General features: G+C 37.6%; 1 protein-coding gene across 2 annotated transcripts in view; it reads right to left on the bottom strand.

Moving 5' to 3' along the window:
• DYRK1A (dual specificity tyrosine phosphorylation regulated kinase 1A) overlaps positions 1-24,487 on the bottom strand; it is an 85,960-nt gene that overhangs the window by 18,932 nt on the left and 42,541 nt on the right. For both annotated transcript variants that reach the window (XM_086765389.1, XM_086765397.1), the window contains one exon: positions 3,732-3,937. In XM_086765389.1, the coding sequence (XP_086621515.1) occupies positions 3,732-3,937 (206 nt within the window). The remainder of the gene's footprint in view (positions 1-3,731; positions 3,938-24,487) is intronic.

Here is a 24,487-nt window from a genome sequence, read left to right as displayed (position 1 = left end):
TTCAGGAAACAAAACCGTTAAGTCTGACTACTGAAGAGAAAAAAAAAAAACAAATAAAAAAGGACAGAGCTGGAAGTTTTTAACTGTAATTTAAAACCTCATAAATAAGTGAAAAACAAAGCAATTTGGTTGGCTTTGAGGTATTTTCCTGTTATTTGTTCCTCACCAATGATGAGATGAGTTAGTTTTGGCCACCATAGCCATACAGCAATAAGTGCAAGAGAAGATTACATAAATAATATTTAAAGGGTAATGTATAATACTAATATACATTATTTTTATAACTTTCATATAAATTGTCATTAATGTTTCCTAACCTTTAATCTGCAACTGTGAATGATTCATAAAATACCAGAATACGGTCTGCAAGCCATTACAAATAAAACAACTGAGAAGGACAGAGTGGGAATAAAAACAATAAATTAACATTCAAGGCCTAGCTTCCCCATTATTTGGTTATGAATGAAAATCATTATGGGAACTTGAACAAGACAATACTTCGCCAAAAAAGGAGGCCTCAGTAAACAGAAAGACACAAAAATAACCTGAAAGAACATAATACGGCAGATCATTTTTGCTATTTATCAAAATGACATTGTTGACAGAAAATGCTGCTGTGCTACATGCTAAAACTTAACAGCTACTCTCAGCAACTGACAAGCAGTATCCTTATGTATACTGCTGCAGCCTGAAGAAATTTACTTTCAGAGAGGAACCTCTTGATACCTATTATTTCTATAAAACTTCAGCATCCCAAAAGCTGAGACTTCATCCTGGGTTTTATTTTCAAGCAAGTCGATTTTGTCTGCATTTGGACAAAATACTCTGTTTTCATACAGTTCAGCAAATGTAGCAATCAAAAGAAGTAATCTTTGTAACACCTGCATTCTCGATTCTGTCAATGAAAGATTCATTCAAAGATACACTAAGCTGCTCTGCAAACTATTTAACAGATGCTTGCTTAGTAAGATGCAATTTTATTGAAACGACGGAATATTTCAGAGAGGAGAGGGCAGACTTTCCTAGCAAGAGGCGATTTGCCTAGGCAAAGCACCGCCTTGCTGGAAGGTTGGCAATGCAGTGCGGCACTCTGACCAGCAGATGGTGGCTGGAGCTCGGGAAAGAATTTTGCCTGGAAGGTCCGGTAAAATCACCACCGACCTTGGGAGACTCCTGCTCCATTGACCCATCTGGCTACTGAATCAACAAGGTAATGGAGCACTCTCAAAAGCAAAGGGGCTGGCAACTCCCTATTCATCAACTGTTGGACGCTTGCACCCGAATGGGCTACTTTTAGGCTGCTGAAACCAGTAGCACCAAAGCTCTCCCAATCGTCCAGGCTGCTGACTAGATCACTGTTGCACTAGGAAATTTGGAGAAAGTAAAGCTCAGAGACCTAACTTCTCATCTCTTTCACTGGATGCAAGACATTGCATTAAAAGGATCTACCCTTTGAGAATTACACTTCTTGTAACTGCCAAAAGTCACCTTTTTCTCCCTCCTATTTTTATGGCTATATTAGATCAAGCTATCAACCCCTCTACAACATTATGCCTATTCCTTTTGCTGCCCAAGTTAAAAATATGATCTTCTTAACCATATGTACTTGAAACACAGAAGTACGTCACCTGAAGAGCTTGCCATCACTAAAAGGTTAGTCTGGTGTTAGAAGCTTTAATAAGAGAAAAGTACATAACGACAGAAAGAACTAGTGGTGGGATTCCAACAGAGGAACGAAACAACCACACAAGGACAGTTCAGAAAATGACCTCTGCAAGAGTTTTTCAGAATTCACATATACAGGACAGAATTACTTTTATCAAGGATAGAGAGAAACGAGCTGCCGCACATTCAAGGCAATACCTTGAATAAAAAGGATTCCTGTAGAAATGTCCCTAAAGAAAGCATCTGTAAGGTGTATGTATCATTTAGACATGAGAACCTAGATAGTATGCAGATTACATCCGGAGCGAAAGGCAAGATGGTAGTCCACAGCAGTGAAGAAATGCAAGACATGACTTTGATTCTATAAAATAGTGTTAGTGGCACAAAGACAGCTTGACTGCTATTATCAAGGTGGCCAGCTGATCACTTCTTCATGTGGATAACTTCCTGGAGCCAACCACAGCTTTTTCCCTACATTTATATCCTCCTCAGTGGGCTGCATTCTTTGGTCAACAATTCTTGGTTATTCTCTGAAAACTGTTCTTCAGGTTTCCATTATTCAGCTACCATTTTAAAGTCATTGTGGCCACAAACAGCAACAGATGGTGATACATCCTAAAGTTCCTTAATTTTGGGGTTTTTTTTTTTTGTTTGAAAACATGAACAACTAAGCATTAACGTACACTAAAGCTCACAAATGTGATGCCAGATTGTAACACTTTGGTAGGTACCTTGAAAGGTTTAAGGAACACAGAAACTTTTCTTAATTGTCAGACTGATTCATTAACCTGATTGTGGAAGTTTTTGGGGGCCTGTAACCTAAAAAAAGTCACATTAAATACCTCTGTAGATTTCTCAGGCAAAATACTATTATATATGAGCAGGTTTACTATTCCTACTGAGTGGCTCTCACGAAAGTAAAAATATCCTTTGCCAGCTCCATTCGCTTTGCCATTCTTCACAGAGCTCTAGTTACTACAGATCTCCAAACCCTAGTATCAAATAACCTGGCACTTAGTTTGACCATTCTCATCCTCTCTAATCCTTCTTTCTGCATAAGTGCCTTCCTACACAGCAAGACCAACAGAGTATCTCTTGATGGTACTGTAGATTTTTCTACCAAAGTCATCTTGAACACAAGATTACAGACCCGAATCTGGTAGCAGCAAAAGACTTCACTCTCGACCCTCTTAAAGTGGAACATGCCTTATCAGCCTGCACCAAATTTTCACGTTCTGATTTACAGACTTCTGGATTTTAAGCTTTGAAACATATCTATGTTCACATGTCTACAACTAGGCTGTGCCATTTTTAAGAAAGTAGCAAAACTATCTCATACAGATGGTAATACTAGCGCTTGTGGCCAGCAACTTAGCACTTTCAATGAGGAAGCTACTTCAGCAGTTGTCACAACTCAAAAGCAGTAAGGAAGAAACACTGATCTTGACAGCTCAAAAGCATCCTTAATTATCGTAATCTCTGTGTTCATTTCACCTCCTTGCAACAGTAAATAGTAAATTAGTAGCAGTAAAAACCCAATGATAGCCTAGCTTTAGATTATTTTTTTTTTAAAAAGAGCATATCTTCCTCAATAAAAAAGTGTCTTCTGTGCAAACGTCTATTTCAAATAGACTACCCCGTGACTCTGCATTAAAACACTGTCCATCAGAGTAAGTAATAAAGCAATTACATTCTAACAGTGAATAGCACTACAAAAAAAAAAAAAAAGGCTATGACTAAACTATCTTTCCAACTCTCCTCTCATCTCAAAAATGTTAGAAGTTGAATAATCACAACAAATATGCACCAGATGTTTAAAAACAACTTCCAGAAACTTATTTATCTACCCATCCTTGAAGAGTCAGGAATTAATTAGTTAAAACAAAAAAAAAAACAAAAAAAAAACCAAAAAAAAACCAAAACAAAACACACAACAACAACCCCAAAGAAACAAACAAACCAAAAACCCCCACAAAAACATAGGCCCTGATCCTGTAATTTTTGAGTGTATAATATATTTAGAGAAAGACTTACTGTATCTAAAATGACTTTTTGTTATCACTTACCTGGTTTGTTAATGTTAGAGGTTGCTGAATCTGGTCAGCATATGATAAGGCAGAAACTTGTTGGTCATTTATGTTCTGCTGCCGACGATCACTGTACTGCTGATGCGAATGGGACATCTGTCCAGCCATCTGAAGGCCAGCAGCATGGAATGAAAACGATGGTGCAAGCCGAACAGATGAAGGTTTGCATGCTGAAGTCTCTCCTCCTGTAAAGACAATGTGACTTTTTAATGCAGTTAACGGCTTGAAAATATTTCCCTCAGTTAGCCTTGGTCTCCTAGCTTACAGAGCTTATAAACACTAGTAGTTTCACCATTTTAACATACACAAGAATTTTCATACACAATGAACCCAGAAATCATCCTCATGTAAAGATTACCTAGCTGAAGAGCTTCTTCCCATTTCATTGTCACAAATTATTCATTCATCATTTATTCCTATTTATCCTTAACATCTCTTTTCTAATATCTTCACCTATGTGTAATAACTCAATTGGAATTTGACAGGGCTTATTTTCAGAGATACGAATTTTGTGTGCAGATTCCATGAAAGCCAAAAACACACACAAGTTCTACCTTTCAAGGTTGCTCACAGCAATGTTCTGGACTGACTGTATCAAAAGAAAAGAAAAGCTAGTGCCCAGCCTCAGCAGCTCATCTTCCCTGGCCTCAATGTTTATACCTTCCGACAAACTGCTTAGCTCATTAGCCTACATTTTTAGCTTCCACCCTTCTTCCAACACACACTGTACTTCAACTCAGCTTCCTGACTCCTACTGTGGAGTTTCATCAAGCTGTAGGTAGTAAATACTGCAACTGGAATTAATTCCTTTTTGGAAAGGTGAAATCAGACTGCAAGAAGCAACTGCAAAACAAGGGAACAAACAAAACACTTGATGTCAAGTTGCAGGAGAATGGCAAATGGAATGGCCAAAGTACTAGATTCCGTAACATCCTGAAAAATGCCGAATTCCACAGGCACAGAATTGGCCTCTAATCAGGACAGATCCTGCACCTCTCAACTCTTGTATCAGATGGCACTTAATTGGTTCACAGTCTATTTCCATCTTCACTGTCCTTTCAACAGTGGAGGACAGATTAAAGTACAATTTGGTTTTCTTTGTTTGCTAATGAAAGTTTAGCATCTTCCACACTTAACATCCATCCTTTTGCTTTTTGCTGACTATGCCAGAAGAGGGAAATTCTCTAAAGGGATGCCATGTTGGCACAACCTAAGAGACAGAGCAAGATGGGACAAGCAGCCAGACACACTGAAGCTGATACTGGCACTGAAGGAATATGTGTGGAAGCTGAAATCTGGAAGCACAATTATTTGTAAAGATTAAATTTAGGAGTAAGATGTGAAATAACCAAGCACCTTAACCATCATGGGAAACTCCCATTTCCTTTACAATCAAAACCTTGCAAGAAAATATCATCAGTAGAACAGTAAATGAACACTGCCCACTAATTTGACTTTATTAAAAATAACTGACTGCTCAATTCACCACCTATTCTAAGTTAAGAAAAAAAATATATATTGAAAATGATACTGCATCATGGATTCTGTACCTATCAGTGCAACAGAAGAACCACATGGGATGAAACTAAACACCATTTTACATTAAGATTTTTAGAAAAAAAAAAAATAAACAATCAAAAAAGTAAAAATAATATTCAAATAGTGATAAATAAGAAAGCCTATATATAGTGTAATCACCATTACTTTAAAAGGAGTGAAGTAAAATTATACAGTGAAATACCCATTGACAGACCACTGTTGTTATTCTCCAGTGCTACAATTCAGTTGTACTAAAAGACTAATAGAACAAACTGCTCCAGAAAATGAACCAGTTGCCCACAAGCACCCACGTATATTTTCACAGTGTTTCATTAAATCTTCAAACATTTTACTTAAAGCAAAAAAAACACCAAGAACCAAATCTTCACAAAATAACCACGATATATGAAAACTCTCTTTTTTTTTTTCATATGCACACTATGGTGCCTCTGGCAACACAATATAGTATCAAGATGACCTTACAAATGGAAATAAAATAAATTCCTGACCTAAAACCATTATAAGTTGAGTCAACTTAACATTGCACAGAAAGCTACTCTAACTCCTCTGTAAAACGTCCATTAAAAACTGCTTTGTGATTTTTAACATAAATACAGATCCCAGTAAGTTCTGAAACTGTCCTCCAATATTTAAAGATAGAGTGAAAATATTAGGTAAATATCAGAGTGTAAACTTTTTAAAATACTTGCATCTTTTCCTGTTTTTATTCCAAGTAATGTCTTATGCTTACCTATGAACTGGATAACAGATTGTCATCTTGTCTTTTGAATTTAAAAAGGTGTACTACTGAACTTCTCAAGTTCACATTTAAATACAGGGGGAAAACATGTGCTAAGATTCTAATGCATCAGCTGATCTCTCAAAGACACCATGGTTCCTTTATATATGAATGCATCTATCACTTAGATCACATTAAAACTGTATTTAAGTATTTTTTTTCCTCACTACTTTATTTTCTTAAGATCTAAATCCCATTTTTACTAGTGAATCAGAGTTAATCTTCCATCTATACAACCTGGTAAATTTAGTGTACATTTAGTTTTCAAGATACACTGAGCACTCCTGTAAAACTGACTGAATACATGTAAGACATTACTTGGTATGTATGCTTTCTGCTTTTTTAATTTCTGCTGATTTTCTGCTTAACTTGAAAAAGAGTAATTTCACTTAGCATCATCATGGTGACTGAATTAAAAGTCAAAACAATATTTAAATCAGATAATCAAAAAATACCATAAATTCTAAATTGCAGAGCTAATTACTTTTAAAGTTTACTTTCTTGTATTGTTTTACCCCAGGCCACAGTTTCCCAATAGCATGCTACATATCTAGTAAATGAGATAATTCAGTAAAACCAAATTTTATTTTAAAAAATTCTGCACTTGCACATGTCCCTAAAAAAGCAGAAAGCTCACATGTATACACACAAAAGTCCCGCTAGCAGGGAGCTCTCATATACAATTAGACTTCATAGGATCTTCTGACATTCACTCGAAAGTTTACAACAAATCTAAGGATAAACTGAATAACGCACTACACACACTTAAAAAAAAAAAAAAAAAAAAAAAGTATAATTATCCCCTAAAAGAACAGTCGTAATACTGATGATTCACTTCAACTTTAAACTTTTGATGCAGAACAACGAGGCTGTAGCTCTCCTGGTCTTCCAAACTGTCAGCAGTCAGCTGGACCAACTCAGTGAATTCAACAGCAATGCCGCAGAAAAGAGAGCCTCGTAACTTATAACAAGGTGACTGGACTGCAGAATCACAAAGAAAGTTTCTCTAAGAACCACAGTTTGACAAATAACTTATTTTATTCACTCAATTTAGATTTTTTTAAGAAGCAATGTTTGTAATTAATAAGCAGTTACCTATGCGCTTGGAGGCAAGTCATACACAGCCTATGACGTCAACATACATGAGTAAAAACACGTATCCAACAAGAAACTTTTATAAATCATTGTTATTTGGTAGAAACGCAAACCAATTTCACAGAGTAGCACTGAATCTCAGAAAAAGGGACATTATTCAACAAGAACCTGACTAGAGTCTCATGACTCAAAGTTACAAGTGGACGGATGGAAATTGGCTACCTCACACAGCATGTTCTTATGCCAAATAGAAAGGCATTTTAATAGTCTCTGTGAAGACAGTGGTATCAATCCTTAAAAGTGTTAGCAATAAGCAAGAACTGCCTGGGTCAAAAGCTGAAGAACTGAATTACAGGCTCTAAAAGATCAATTGCCACGGAATTTTCATCTTTACAATTTCTTACTGTCACTGAAATGGAGACACAGGAGTTCAGAGAACTCTCTTGCTGAAAGCAGTCTTAGCAATCAACAAAAACAAGTAATGTTCAGGATATGGTCCCTGATGAAATACTTGCCCTTGCCACATTTCAGACTTTGTTCCATGACACCTGCAATCCTACCCTGGTACAACTAATCCCAAGAGAACACTCATAACTTACTACTATGAGCCAAAAAACACCTAACGACATGTTAAGAAGAAATGAGGGAAGAATGAAGAATTGGCTAGAATAGCAATCTTCATCTCCTTTAGTTTTAGACCGAGAAGTCAGTCAGCTATAGAAATATGAGCATTTGTGTACATCCGTTAATTGAGGTTCACAAAATCCCTGGTGGCTGAAGTTCACTTGGAGAGCTCTAGACATTCAGAATATTAAGTGATCTACTGAACACCACAGCAGTGCTAAAATCCACAGAAGCACAGGCATAATTTCTATAGGACAGAAATATCCAAGGAACACGGTCTAGTCAATCATTGATCTTCCTTTCTAACCACTGTAAGTTCAAACAATTACATACTGTGAAGCACTTTGGGAAGGAAACAGTGACAGAAAACAAGTATGCCAAGATGTCTATGTATGAAGTACCTTAAGGGAAGAGATTACAGATTGGGAGTGGGTAGAATTATCTTACAAATGGGCCTTATCTAACGTGTAGATAAAAATATAATTTAATGTAAGTTTACAGTTTAAGTTTTTACAGTTTACAACATTTATTTGCCTGTGATGAGATTAAATTAGAACTTGTCATAAAGAAGGTCCAGGTACAGAAGGCATCCCTTCAGCTCTTTTGAAATGAAGCTCTTCAGAACACTATTTCATTTCTGACATTCCATACACCATAATACAAACACAATATAAATTATAACAATAGTAACTTCTTGACTTTTGTAAATTTACTGTCCCTGGAAAATAATAAGTGAGGAAGAAGTGACCATTAATAAAATGCTATCCTATTGTATGGGCCAACCACTGTAACTATAACCGGAAGAAAATGTTTAAAAAGGGACCAATAGCATAAATGTGATGATAGAGAAAATGTAAATTATAACCTCAAAAGAGGTTCATAACTCAGAACTATCTGAAAATATAAATACTACAAAAATTTATTGCTCTGTCACATGGAAGAAGGTAGGGTTTATTTCTTTAATGCATCCTCTTAATGCACTGGAAGAGTATAAGTTCAAGTACATACTTCTTTATTTGGGGACACTAAGAAATACTTCTCTCATTCAAAATAGGTTTGTTTTAAATGACTTTTCCAAGTAAGAGAGAAATTAGTAACTCAAAGTAGAAAATACTTGAGGTGGTAGTTATTGAACAGTCTATGAATGAACTGCAGTTGGTTTAATATAGCAAAAATTTTGGTACAACTTTGCATGGATTTTTAAAAACTCAATGCAGTTTCAAAATTCCATTTCTTACCTCATCCATTTTAGATTCTGTTATTCCTATTGTGACATCAGTCTATGTTACGTAACTCATTACCTCCTCCCTAAAAAAGTATAGGGTAACCAAGTGGCGCAATACATTTCTGGCCACCTTATTTCAATGTAAAGCAAGGCACAAATACTCACTGACTGACTGTAAAGAGCTGCAGGTCACAGTGTGCCACTCCAAGAGCAGACCACTGTTTCTTAAAAAAAAATAGTGTATTATGGTCATTTAAATTTGGCATCTAAGAATAGGGAAATTTCAACTGAAGTTTTCCCTACAGCTGGGCCACTGTAAAGTCCATTCTCTGGGCAAGACTGATGGATGTCTAATGAAGTTGGAAGCCATGCTACAGCCTTTCCCACAGTTACTGACTGAACACTGGCACAGCTTGCTCAGAGAAGCTGTGGATAACACGTCCTGGGAGATACCTGAAACACAACTGGGCACAGTCCTGGGCAACTGGCTCTAAGTGGCCCTGGTTGAGCAGGGTGAGGTCGACCACGTGACCTCTACAGGTGCCTTCCAGCCTCAACAGTTCTGTGATTCTGTGCCACAAATGTTGTCACAAGTAAGTGACAATTTCTCACTTTGAATTACGGAGTTGTTAGATCAGCTCCTCTATCGCACAGGACGGCATTTGAAAATCCCCATAGCAATGAGATAGTTTCTCTGCATTTTTGTCACCCAACTCATTAAGTATACATTCTGCTTCCCAAGGTACGTATGTGACTCTCTTTGTCTCTCCGTCACAATTCTACCAAAGTATTCTATTTAGGTATACTTACATTGAGGGATAAAAAAAAAGGAGACAAGCTCAGACATTAAAATCATCAGAACATTAAAAGAAGTGACATTTCCTTAATGTTTCTTCATACCTACTTACCTCACACTTAAAAATTAAACCCCAGAAAGGACCACTGTAACAATTCTGGCCATGTGAGTTACACAAGCTCGCCTTTGAGAATGACAAAAGCATGCTCCAGTGCAGCAGCTGATCTTGATTGCATGACACCAAGAGACGGAGAGCTCTCTACTTGACAGCATAACCTTTGCAACAGACTTAAAAATACTCCACTGTTTATCGACTGTTGTGCAACATGAAGTATGTAAAAGCAGTGAAAGTCACACCACCACTCTACCCCACACTTTTAAAAGTTCAAATGTAGTAATTTCCCATGTTCGAGAACTTACCACTGCTCTGCTATCCAGATAACAGATTTCCTTTAAAATTATAACAACTTCATAGTCCCTGCTGTAGCTAAGGCCTCTGCATCTGACTTCCAGGCAGTGATTACTACTTCCACAGAACACTTTGACTGTTTCCTAACAATGTCACTGTTCCCATTTTCCCACCTCTTTGTCCAACTCAGGTCAAAGAAGAGGCAGGATTTCTTATCAGAACCATAAATTAAAGACCGGTAAAGTATGGCACAATAGCATTTAACTGGCAGAAATAATGCAGAACTAAATTGGAAATAGTGGCAATATTCCTTGAGGGTTTATCCTGGACTGTGGGGTCATCTCATTTTGAAGTACGAAATGCTCTCCTCTGCACAACTCATCTTCATTCTCTTTACACTGCTAGCACTTTTCTTCCTGTTCTTCAGCATTTTCCCTATAAAGATTATTGCTTTGCCCCTAAATATTTTGAGCTTCCTTTCACCTCCTCTCCCCCCTGCCCCGTCCTCCCTTTCCCTATTCAATGTCTGCTATCTACTATTTGGGTCACTCAGCAATACGCAGAGGTGTTCCATCTCAGCGATATGTTCGCAGCTGAATGAGAAACTGACAGAAAACATGACCAGAGAATAAAAGCGTGAACTGTATTATCCACTACAATGGTTATTCTCATTTCCACACTAGAGTTCAAGAGCTTGTAGGCCTACACCACAGACCAAGTACGGTAGTTCTTAGTACTGCATAGGACTCATTCAGACTTCAAATCCTTTTATTTCCAATCCCTGCTATGCCATCACAGATGAAAGCATCCACCTTCTTGTTGTACTTTTTTTTTTCTGTATTCAAATTACTGAATGTGAAAACAGCTAAATGTCTCCTCAAAGAAGATCCTGTATTAGTTGAGGAACTGTACAGCTCTTTTTCTTTGCGTAAGATCCACGTTTTTTTGCACAGTTAATAGTTTTGCAGAGTTCTAGTCAATCTTTTTTTTTCAAAATCCATGCTTGGAAAAGTTCTCAGTACCAACGAGCATTATGTACCTCTAAGAAAAGAGTCTGCAAAAGAGAGAAGACTGGTCGCTGCATTGCTTTAATACCTAATCACCTCTGCACTGTATTAGCAGATCTTGAAACAGACCACGAGCAATTAGTTACAGATAAACACTTGTATCTTGAGAACTCTGTTCAAATAAACCCACATTTAAGACAAGTTAGACCTATTTGAGTTCTGCCTAGGCATAATAAATATCAAGCACTTGGGATTTTAGGAGTTTAGAACAATCATCTTTTAAGCAATAAGCAAATGCCAATCTGAACTCTAAGTGAACTACTGCTCTGCTGAAACACTGCTTTGCCTATTGTCCTCATGCACTGCATTTAAAATGACTGCATGAGAATGTGAAGGTACATGGACTTCACTCAGCTTGCTCTGGAATGAGGAAAGCTGTGAGAGAACCGAGGGAACAAAGGGAAATTACCTGTAGTAGCTACTGTAGAACAAACAACTCCGCTATAAATATCCCACACTAGTTCCTCCTCTGGAGAAACCATATTATTGTGGAGTAATTATATTATTAAGAATGGCTACTTCATAAGGTATTCTACAATAACTATTCAGTCAACTTCCCTGTACAGAAATGCCAAATGCTACTTTCTCTCAAAGCAAAATTCAGCCCTATACTTAGAAACAACCACCCTCTCAAATCCTGTTCACTAGGCCAATACACCTCAGCCCAAGAAATCCTCCTGCCTGGGCTCTCTCCTAATGGACAGAGCTGCAGAGAAAACAAAATGCTTAGGAGATGACATAAAATTACTTCTGGGAGCCATCTTTCCCAACAGTTTGCAGACCTTTGATATTACTTGTCTGTCACATGTCTGGTCATACGGCAGAGCCAGATTAAGAAACCTGGAGAAAAGACAGTTCAAGAGCAGGCTTCATTAATGTTTCTGATAGTGTTATGCCTGTCTTGGCTATCCCTCTTCCCTGGATGAGCTGCAGCAGAGGTGGACTTTGGACAGGACTTGCATGCATGTGCTTTATTGCTTTTATGAAGTAAGGTCTGTACTCAGGGGACACTAGATCTCTCTACTATAGAAATATGATAGCCAAGACCTGCGGCAGGGAGAGATTGTGGTATGTATCTCTCCCTAGTCACTTCAAAAATCTGGTACTAGAAGGACTAAACACCACTGCTCACTATAATCCTCCCATAACAAGAGAAGGAAATTTCTAAAACTCATGAGCAATTTACGATTTAATCCACTGGCAACACTATACAAATCTATATCTCACTAACATATAAATATTACTTTGAGTATACTCTGGAGAATCTTAGAATTAAGAAAATTTTGTGAAAGTGAAACTACTTCTTTTTTATAAACAAATCCCTGAATTGCCAAAATTCTCAGCAAAAACCTACAGGAAACACAAGTATTCTAACTTTCAAAGTCAAAATCTCTAAAACAACTCTGCTTTCACTTTCTATTCTTGAGAAGCAGGCTGCCTAAGAGCACGTCTGAAAAAAAAAAAAAAAAAAGAAAATATACAACCCCACAAGTAAACAGTGAGAACTGAACCTACCTACAGGCCTTCACATAGACCAGAAGCCTCCACCTAGGTATCTACTGGACTGAAAGAACACTAAAATTGAAGAGTGCTGTGCACTGAAGTTGGGAAACACCAGAATAGTTCCATAGTTTTAATTCAGTGCCTCTATGTAAACAAGTTATGATACTGTTTAGTTACATGAATACCCTATTTATTTTAAGGGACATAATGGAAGTAGTGCTCACTGAATAGGTTGCCATACAATGGATCTTTTCATTTTCATTGTATTTAACATAATATCCCTTGACACTCTTCAGACTGTGCTCCAAATAAAATTATTACTGTCTGCTCATATATTCTACGGAGTAGCCATGGGTTTTTTAATCCATGTAATCCACAAACAACAGTTTCCTTCCCCAATATTCTTATGAGGCTGGATTTTATCCTGTTCTGCAGAAAAAAAAAAGGGAGACACTGTTTAAACACAAAAGTTTTCCATTATTTTAAATTCCTAATTTTGTATATATAGAATTGAAAGACTTTACAAAGACAAGGAATACTTACTGGTAGGTAAATCTCTGTTTTACAGAGCTCCACAGAGGAAGAGCTTTACAGGTTAGGTTTCAAGAATTTGGGAAAAGTAAATCAAATAAGAATGGTTTGAGATAACGTTAATTTCTTCTTGCAAACAAAACAAAACAAGAAGGGGTACTTGATTCATGTTGGACTAAAGACTGAAAAGCAGCATAGTTCTTTAAAGGAACACGGCACTAACACAGGAATTACTCATATATCAAACCAAAGATCCAATCACATCAGTGTCCTGTCTCACTTTAAATGACAACCATCTTGGAAGAGGACAGGGCAAGCATACAGCAGTAGGTGCCTGGCATGTTCATCTAGTCTCCAGTCCAGGAATTACATGAAGCAGAGTCTTTGTGATTAATGGGTGTATATATATATATAAATACATCTTGCATCCTTGTCTTCCATGGACCTTCCGAACCACTCTTTACATTTCAGCTTTCAGCATCCAGAAGACCCCTGGCAAAAGGCTCCACAGCTTACTCACAGGCAGCATGAAGCACCACCACCTTTTGTTTGTTGTGAACTTGCCATTTTCATCTGATAGTCTCTGCTGAACAGTTACAAAAATTAAGGCTGCCCTCCTGCAAAGAGGCAATGATACCCACATGAAGACCTGAATGCGAGGCTTCACATCAGCAACTTTGCTTATTCTACTGCTAGGTGATTGGTTTATTTTTTCTTAAGCTCCCTTTTGATACACTGTCTTCATGTGATCCTCCAAGAGAGGATATTCTAGAGTTTAGAGAAGAAATATTCTCAACTGCTCAACAGTATACACATAAACTTATTTATTACGGAAGGTTTTCTCTTTTTGTAATACATATTTAATATTCTTCAGAAGTTTTCCTACCATATTGTAACTCTGTCCAACTGTTCATCATAAACCTGTTGCTTGAGAAACACTGTCAAATTCAAGAAGTTTGCCTGATGATTCAGACCAACATGGTATTTATATTATGCCAAATGAATAAGTGAAACCGAATAGCTGAGCAATCAGTACTTAATTATTGAATATTTAATAAACCATATTTAAAGAAGAGGACTAACATTTGCTTTAAAACTGGAAAAAATATTCAAAAGAATCAAACACTTATTTTTCAAAGAACACCAATGCCGGTAAAAATCTGCCAAGGCTACGGTTTTAATACTTCTTTTTTCTCTCCTCCTACAAATATATGTCTACTTTATGCAATTACTCTAAGGTTTATAAGTTTTCTAATTTAATGAAGAACCTGCCATTTAATATGAGAGAATGTAAAGACGGGGAAAACAGAGATCTACTTTTTTTTATGATCTCAGTGAAAGTTCATAACAGCTCTTAAAACGGAAACAAAGAAAATTGTGAACATTATTCCAAACAAAGGTTTAAAAGCAACTACTGAATTCCAACTATGTAAGCATATTTAACGTAGGTGAAAGGCCCACACCTGTCCTTCAGTTCCCAGTGCAACCTGTGAAAAACACAAACAGAAAATGCTGTTTATAGAGAAAGTTCGGCCAAATTCAGTAAGTAAAAAAGCGTAAAGGAGAAAAATACTTTGTAAGTCATGGTAATCTCATAATGCAGAAAACAGAAATTTAGTGACATAAAGTTTAAATGGACATGATTTTATGTAAGTTGTTCCATTAAACATGCTGTAAAAGAATCTCAACACTCACATTTCAGAAGGCTTCAAGCAAACTCCATTTCAAGCACACAGAAATCATATTTCATCTCAGTTTTTACCTTCTAAAATGCACTAGAAATCACTAAGTTTCCCTATTAAAAGCAAACGTTTGCTTTACTCAAGAGCAATTAGGTTTACCTCCTCTGTCAGTTTTCTGAAGGGTGTACAAACAGTCTAAAAATTAAAATTCCACCAAAGTGAAAATCAGATTTAATCATAGGCTGCTTTTTAACACTAAGCTTTGGTCTTCATGATGAGCACAACTTGTAAATGGCTGCAAACTATTACTCATCTGAACTACTGCACTCCAATGTTTAGTTTAAAAAACGAAACTTGTTTAGTCCTAAGTATAAGCATTAAATAATGAAAACGCTGTCTATTCTCTTGGCATTAAAGTACCAACTAATCCAAATTTGTGGAAAAAAAAAAAATAATCTACCTGAACTCAAAGGATTCCAAATCTGCTGACATCAGGGTTATACCTGGTCAAAAAATACTCCAGTGAAAGTAACTTCCACTGTTACTAGTAAATGCTAGGTGTTATCAAACCTCAGACATATACAGGGGAAGGGACACAAAAAAAAAAAAAGAATGCAGAACCTATGTAGATGGATTTCATCAGTTAAATAATTCATTAACCTTACAGTCAGTTTTACTGAGCTGGATAGAAAGAATGTGAGGAGTTATGCAAAGAAAGCCCACAATTTGGACAGCTAAGGAAGACAGAGGGAGGGACTGGGGAAGAGGATTGGAGAAGGTAAATTAATCCATAACTGAACAGGAGAAAAAGCAGGTTTGGAAAGCAGCAAAAGAAGAAACAGGCGCAGATTTAAGCAACAAAAATATTTTAAGATGAGATTTACCAGTATTCTTAGGCACAAAGGATATAAAGGGCATTAAAAAAAATCCAGACTCAACTGTTACAGCTGAGGAGGGGACTGGTTTTTGGTGGGTTTTTTTTGGGGGGTGGGGGAGGGAAGACATATGAATACACCATTTTTGAAAGGCAAGTGTGTGTTCTAGAAATAGATTATTCTATATTCACACCAGCTACAGATACTTATCTCAGACACAGAGGTTATTGCATTTTAGGAAGTACTGATATTAAAGCTGACTTTATTAATGTTCCATAGCCAAGCTTTCTGCATAAATCTGGTTACTTCAGTACAAGGCACTTTTAATTAAAAAGAAAATAGAAAAATTAAGCAGAGAAAGAGCAAAAATAGTCCTCTTCCATCTGTGCAGCACTCTTTCCTGGTTTCAAGCTATTCCACTGATTTATTATTTTTTTTTTTCATTAATGCGGTGCGTATCTACAACACGTTTTTTTTTCCACGCACGCATTCAGGCGGCCAAGGCAGAGAGAGGGCGAGCCTGAACAGCAGTGACACCCTCCCTCCGCTGCTGTCGCGCAGCCCGTGCCCGCCCGCAGTACGCGGGCGCTGCTGCAGATCATTAACTGCTCATTTATCAACGCCGCGCACCAGGCAACACAATGCAGCAGAACGGCGCGCGGAAACCACCCCGGACCCCAGCAACAGCGGGTAATTAGCATAGCCTACCACCAAAACCTCGCCGCCTGATTGGGCGAGCTCGTCAGCCAAGCGGCCAATCAGAGGGGGCTATGCAAATCGCAGCCCTCGGTTGCCAGGGCAGAGCTGCTGCCTATTGTCCAATCGGAAAACAAGCAATAAACAAGAAATGCAATTGAGCTTTGTCACATTTTCAAGTTGCTGTTAACACTTTCAAGTTTAAAGCAAAATTAGCTCCATCTACCGAGGATTAGACTCATGTTCTACATTTCACCCCCACAGCAAGGGCAGGGCAATGCAGCAATGATATGCGGGGATTACAGCTAAGCGCTGCATTAGGATTTAAACTTCCCCTTCCCGCAAAATAGCTCTGCTCCGGGACGGCCTGGAGAACGCGTTTTGAAGGGCCCGAGATTTAAAATAGCCGAAGGAGATTGTATTCAAACACTCTCCAGTCTGATACCTCTCTGCTAAAATTCTTCAGAGGGTCTAACACACAGTTAAGAGCACGAAAGTTCCCTTTTGCTGGCTCAGTTGGATCACCTTAGAAAATTATATGGGCTGCTATAACTGTATCAGATAGTACCTCCTACTTAAAATACATTACCCCCTTTTTCACAGGTACTACATTTCTGTTTGTTTGCCTTTAAGAAAGAGGGGGAAAGACTAAAGAAAGGACCTCCTTTATTATTTACCCCTCTGACAGATTTTAAGTAAATGAGTTTTAGGTCATTTGACCAAACTGAACCACCAATAAAGACTGAACATAAGAAACTGAAGCATCCTACGAGAAATAAGCAATTTTTTTTCCCACCAGTTTCAAAAATTAAGCTTATCTGAAAGAGTACTTGCCCTTAAGTGTCTCTGCATATGACAGTGTGAATACACAGGGGAGTACAGCAGCTCCCGACCATCACCACTTCCAACACCGCTCAGGAGGTTCCCTTCCCACACCCCCAGATGTGCGTTTTGAAAACCGGCATCACTCAGCCCCCTTCAAATGAAGTCTCTAAACACAAAGACTGACAAGACTTACTCTGGAAGCAACTGCCTCTCTCTTCAAAAGCTGAACGCAGCTGCACAGCTTCCCTCTACACGACGGTGGACCCAAGTGATCCTGTGCATGTTTTACTTCACTTTCCACAGCCTGACAGTGATGTGAAAGTGCTACTGCAATTCACTCACCTGGGAGACTGGCGTTTGTGCGTTTCTCGTTCTCAAATGCTTGTGGAAGGTGCCTGACACTGGCAACCGACATCTCCTGTCCAAGTACACATCAGGTACAGGAGGATATGAAGCAACGGCAGTGGCAGCAGCCTGTGTGTCTCAAACCCTCAAAGGACCGTGACACTATTCTGCCCGCCGATCTGCTAAAGGAGAGCTATGACTTTCTGTCAGCCACTAACCTGGGTCACTGCTAATGGGGAGAGAGGCTCTGTATTTCTTTATCAATCTGTGTGACACTCAAAACTTTTCAGATCTGAATCACAGAATCTGCTTCTTAAAAGTGCCTAAAATGTCAGTTCCACAGCCTGAGGCTAACAGAAATGAAAGTTTTACTGGCTCCCTCATCTAGAAAATTTAACAACTTCCTTTTGGAAATTTTATCAATAGTATAACTACTGAAATATTTCCTTGTATGTCATCAAATACATACAATTATCTTAGTATGTGTACCAACCCGTCTGACACATAGAAAAATCAATTCCATCTATTCTTTATCTCACGTTAGCTTTTTAAACTAAATTACTGCTTTTTGATTTATGCTCACCTAGCAAACCCGTAACAGTGCAGCAGCAACAGCAGTAGCAGCAGCAGAGTGTTATCTGACCATAGGCTTACAAGATTTTCCAAGCAATCCAGCCTGGGCCAGTACTTCGCAGTACTAATCCTTCTCCTAGTCTGCTCAACTGTCTTCTCAAGTAATACTTCTATCAGCAGTTAAGTAAGAGTTTCTTGTATCAGTGCAGTGGCTTCTCTTTTCCCCACCTCCAAAGAGGATATAAATAACATTACTTACATTTTTCAGTTTACAGTGCAAAACTAAAGACTGAATACAAATTACTTGCTACATGGCAACACATCAAACCATACAGTCTGTACAAGAGGTGAAAAACACCAAATATTTTGTACTTAATCAATACCTGGGGCTAACAGCTAGCCTAATGGCTAAACTTCACTATTCAGATTCCACATGCATTTCCAGCTGAACTCAATATATAAGCTTAGCATAAATATCTGAATCATTTTTAAAGCCCTTCTTTAATCTATTGTACAAATACATATATATTAAAAAGGGAATCTTTTCCTATGCATAAAATCCATCAAGGGAAACAGAATAATTCAAGTCATTTCCCATTTGTAGTTACTGAGACACAAGATATATTTAAACAGTTGGTACAGAAAAAATGGAAAGCATCTACCATATCAATGTACAGCTAGCATGCCAAACCATTAATGTAAGAGCTAAACAAGGGATGAATACATCATGTGCAATAGTCTCACATGATATAAATTATTCAATACCTGACCAAAGAAAACAGCTTTCAGAAGAGAGGGGGAGGATCTGAAAGTACTTTTGTAGTTTGAATAAATATAGTATTATGAACTGATGCAAAATCTTTCTAACTCTACACCACAGTTAAATAATCACATTATTTTCAAACTATTTCACTATGTTATGTCAAACTAACTTGTATTTTGATATTTACCATAAAGGTAGATTTCATTTTTCAGTGCTGAAAATTTTAAAATAAAACCGATAGTAAAAATGAAATGTCTCAGTACACAGACAGGCAAGTATTTTCAGAATTTATGCTATGTCTCCTCCTTCCCCTTGCAGGATTTGGATAACTCACAGCCCTACTGATATTGCAAATCTTTTTGCTTTACTAATTTCAAACTGGCTATACAACACTTTATTTGGTATTGCTATGCTGGCAAAAAATTAACATATCATACACTTAAATCATGTCAAACAGAAGGCTTTTCTAGACTTACATGCACAGATAGAAGGCTTTTAAAGTGACAAATTGAACAACAACAACAACAACAAAATCTACCATTATAAATTTCACTTTGATACGGGGAATCTGCTAGTATAATGATTCCAGAGAATGCCTTCAATGGCTGATTTCATATATGATCTTAAAATAGTTAATTTCACTCAAACAGAAGTTTATAGTGCATACTCAGTTTTGGCAACTAATAGAGCAGTTATGTTGTATTTGGAGAAGGTACACTGGTTTTGTACTTTTTATTAAAACCAGAAATTCTGATACAGTTTCTAAAAAACAAAGTACTTGAAAACTCCTAGGCATGCTGTCCATATTAATCCATATTATAGTACATAAAAATAATAACATTCAAAAAGGTTTTTTCCTAACTCCAAAGTAGACTGGAAGCACCAGAACTATTTTCTTCTATTAAATATTCACAAGTTGTAAATGGTAACTAAATCATTTTTCTGCTGCGTTCTCAACAATTTAATTAACTGATATTCTGACACCAGCATTTTACAATAGCCATCTCCAGCCAGTCCTTACTTCCTGACAAACTGCATGCAGATTCTGAAGTCACTGAACAACAAATCATTCCCCAGTAAAAAGTTGTAACATTTCTGTGTCTAGTTACTGCTAATCACAGAGAAGTCCAACTAAAATCAGAAATAAAACCAAGCTTTCACAAGTACAGTTAAACCTCACAATTCCAAGTACTTACCTGAAAGACCAATTTCCTGCCTCTGTAATAATTTCTGTATTTAGTATACACACTTTTAAGTTTAAATAATTACTTCTTTTGATTTGTCTCTTTTTGAAGTACTAGCTTTCAACGAGAAAAAAACTTAAGTATGGTTGAATACATACTTGCAACTAGCATTCGCCAAAAGACAGTGATGCTAGGTTTCATTAATCCAAACAATATGACCCCAAAGCGGAGCTCACTAAACTGCATTAATTTCTCTCAAGCAGCACAAATTTAAAAAAGAGATTTAAAAAAAAAAAAGACAAAAAAACACCCACCAAAACAAAATGACTGTATCACTATTCCTTTATGATAATACTATGATCTACGAAAATTATTTTTGAAGTGCAACTCATACATTTCCTTCAAAGGCTTTATTGTTTCAACTATAAACTAAGCAGTATGTATTTGAAAATTACAGCTAAATTAAAATTGTGGGGTTTTCATACCCACAATAACGATGATAGCAACACCATTCAAGTATGAGAGTTGTGCAAATTTAAAACCTTTAAATTCTGTCTACATCTTCAGCCACATGCATCTGTAAATCTTATTCACAGGTTACAAAAACTCTGTAAGGAGAGACTGGAGTTCACGTTTGCCATGACTGAGCTCTTCCTTTCCAAAAAGGGCCACCTCTCTCCTCTAGTGACATTATGGAAGATGCATAAACTTAAGAAGTGTTCCAATTGCCATGCTTAAAATGTAACATTTAAGCCTCTCTTTCCATCAGTCTCTGGTTTTATGTGCCAATTCTCAGATCAAGCTACTGAGAGAGCTCCCTGCCACAGGCATCTGCAGCATCAATATGGGGAGCAATGCAGAGATAGCAAGGTACACTCTGGCCACCGGAAAAGACAGGTTACTTCAAAGGGGGTGCAGAAATGGGGCGGGGCAGGGGGAATCATTGCACCACTGCCTGAAGGACATATAAACAACACGAAGGAAAATCTGCCCAGGTGGTTAAGACATGGTCTGGATTTCCTTGCCTCCACAGAGGTGCCAGAGGAAGAACATTCCATCTAAGCAAAGAGACTTGAATATATTTAAGGAAAGGGGATTATGTAAAAATATTAATGAGATCCAAACACTAAACAGACAAGCAATTCTTCAAGGTTCAGCTAACAACTGTATCCTGTGAACTGTACAAGTTCAGTTCATAGCATAAATGCTAACGAAGTTCTAACCCCGGCAGGCTTTTAATTCTTACAGTTTCAAACACAACTATGCCAGCGGTCTGGTCAGAGTATACTTCAGTTCATATGCACATACTTAACATTACATTTATAGGCACCAGGCACGACTGTACTGTAACGCAAAAGGACTACAATCTCCTAACACCTCATGTTACCAAGGGACCAGGCATTACAAGTCAAGAAAAGTGAAACAATTAGCACACAACCTCTTTATCTTAAAAGGTTAAGTACCAATGCATGCATTTCAAAGCTTCAGTATTATGGTAAATTTTAAAAATGTGTTTTCAGTGAAGTAAAAGAATGAAACATAATTTTACCTCATTTAGAAACAACAAAATCTCTCATTACCTTTTTTTTAAAAGGGGAAAAAATAATACACAGAACAGGAAACTTTCTAATCCAAGCACTATTGCAATAAGGCATGTTATCTCTTCAGCCCTATAGAATAACTGGGCACACATAGCCAATGCTTATGAAACACTGCTTCATGCACGGCTGGCAGCTACCACAGTGATAACTCTGGCAAACATACACTTGAAGATGTGCATTTTAACAGCATGACTCTTCTCTGGCAAGCAGATGCTAAGATAAGATGGAAGAAGTTTGAAGTGCCCTCCTCGCCATGACTGAAAAGTAGATGTATTAGACTGAGGGCTATGTTAAGCTATTGTGGGAAAACATGCTTGAAAACAGAAGGAATGTTACCAATAGCAGGGCATCAACTAGAGTGGTTATAAAACAATCTTCAAAGTAATAGGACTTTCTGTTACTACAGTGATGAATGTGCAGGGAGGGGCGGGGAAGAAGTATAAAAGCATAGTATCTGTCACCTGTAAGATGTCTGTAAAAGAAAATGAGAGCTGAGTGACTTAGTATCCCCATCCAGTAGACTGCCGTTGAGCCCAACTTTTTACCAAGTGCATCTAAGAGTTTAAAATCCTTACCAGAAAAAAAAAAGCAAAAGCAATATTGTTTATCATGCTCCAAAGCCACTACAAAAAAATAGGGACTTGGTGCAGAATGAGCAGAAAAAAAATCCAAACCACCTGCTACTGCTTTGTAGCATCAGTCATTATGCCAAGCAGTGGCAACACATGAAGCTGCTATTTGCCAAAGCATCTGGGTTGAAAGCAATATGGTGTTGCTCACTGGCACTGCTGTACAAGCTACCACAAAACTGTTTCAAAATGTCAATCTCAGACAGACTCCTCAAGACTTCTATAGGAATTTGCAGAAAGGCTACCATTCTTAGCAACTTCAGAGAGCCCTATCACGTAAAAACAGAAGGCATTAGAGGACTTCCCCTCCTTTTCTCTTCCTCTGCCCCACAAAAGGGTAAGGGGAGACTTCCTAACATCTCTATAAACAAAAGGGAGTGGACAAAAATAGAAAAACTGCCTTTGCCATTATTTGCGAGAAGGAAGCATGGCAGACTCTTGAGAGTGCCATGGTACTGGCCACCTTTAGCCAATAATCGAATGTTTTTAAATGTTAGCAACAATTAAACTTTATGCTACAAAATGGGAATTATATGGAAAGGTAGAGCTGCACAAAGACTAATGATTAGTATTAGTATTAAAAGTATTCAAATCAGAGACAGCCTTCTTCATGTGCTGATAATTATTTCACTGTGAGTTCCACAACTGTAGAGAAGATGGAAAATAATGTAACCTGATCTGTCTTCCTACATAAGCATATCCCAAAGGCCACAAAGGGATTTCTCTGAAATGCTCATGGTATCAAATAGAAAAAGGAAGACAAATCATCTTCTTGGGCATAAGAAACAAGTTTGTAGTAGCAATGGAGTCCCCAGTCAGCTCCACTTCAACCTCCATAGATTTTCAAGGGAAGCTAAGTGCTCAGCAGTGAACCACTAAGCATGTTCATATTTGGCCACAGCACTGTGTTTTCTATAGACACAGAAACTGTCATAAGGTTGGCCCAGAGTTTAACTGCAGACCGCAGTTTTAGTTGCATACACTGTTTTTCTTACAGCTTTTCTAAATGGTCTGTCTCCACTGTACTCATGGGTATGACATTATGGTGAAAATCTCTTGAATTCTCAGTAGGCCTGAAAAACTGGAGAGACACCTCACAGGAGAAAGGGAGATTAGTCTTGTGACCACAAAGCAAATCAGATGTCTGCACCTGGACACACTGCAGACTAATGATCAGGAGCCAACTACTCCTCCTCAAAAAGCAGAGGATTCAAGACACTTACCTGTCTGCTTGATTCTGAGACTGAAAAAAGTTACCTATGGAGAGAATCTTGAAACTTGCTGGTGCTCCTCTCTTTCCTAGGGTTTAAAGCTCCAATAAATAGAAGACTGAGCTAGACTGTCCTCATCATCCAAAAAGAAGCAGCGCATCTTCCTGTCATGGGGAGAACCCTTCCACACAAGAACGTGACCTGATAGGTTCCTATAGCCTTGTTTACTCTATCCTGAAGCATTTCTCTTTGCATTTTCTCTTCAAAGTTTCAAATATCCTATTTGAAGAGGGAAAAGGAAAAAAACTCTGCTGTGAGAAGCTCAATTATTTTCTTTACAGACATGCAGGACCAAAAATTTTCAGTATACTGGCTTAGGATGACAAAGGAAAAATGCTCACCTATCTAACCTTGACATGTTAAAGAAAGAGCAAAGTGAGTGAGTATATCTAGGCTACTGTGTGCCAAGTAAGAATGTAAACTTTGTATTAAATACTATTATGAGAAAAAGGGGAAAACCAAACCAAACACCACCACCAAAAAACAAACTCAAAAAAATCACAGACCAACTGAAGTCCCCCAAATGAAAATGAATGGTTATACTTCAACTTTTCCCTTACACTTTTATCTTCCACTAGACATTCTCCTGTCTTTCTGATCAAGGACAATACAGCTATCATCATTTTTAAAGAAACCATACAAACATGTTTCTGCATATGGAACAGAATTCTATCCACTGACCAGAATTCCTACTGCGATAACA

Source organism: Chlamydotis macqueenii, chromosome 1 (assembly GCF_036417535.1).
Source record: "Chlamydotis macqueenii isolate bChlMac1 chromosome 1, bChlMac1.mat, whole genome shotgun sequence".
Classification (NCBI taxonomy): Eukaryota; Metazoa; Chordata; class Aves; order Otidiformes; family Otididae; genus Chlamydotis; species Chlamydotis macqueenii.
This window is presented reverse-complemented; position numbering and strand designations above follow the sequence as displayed.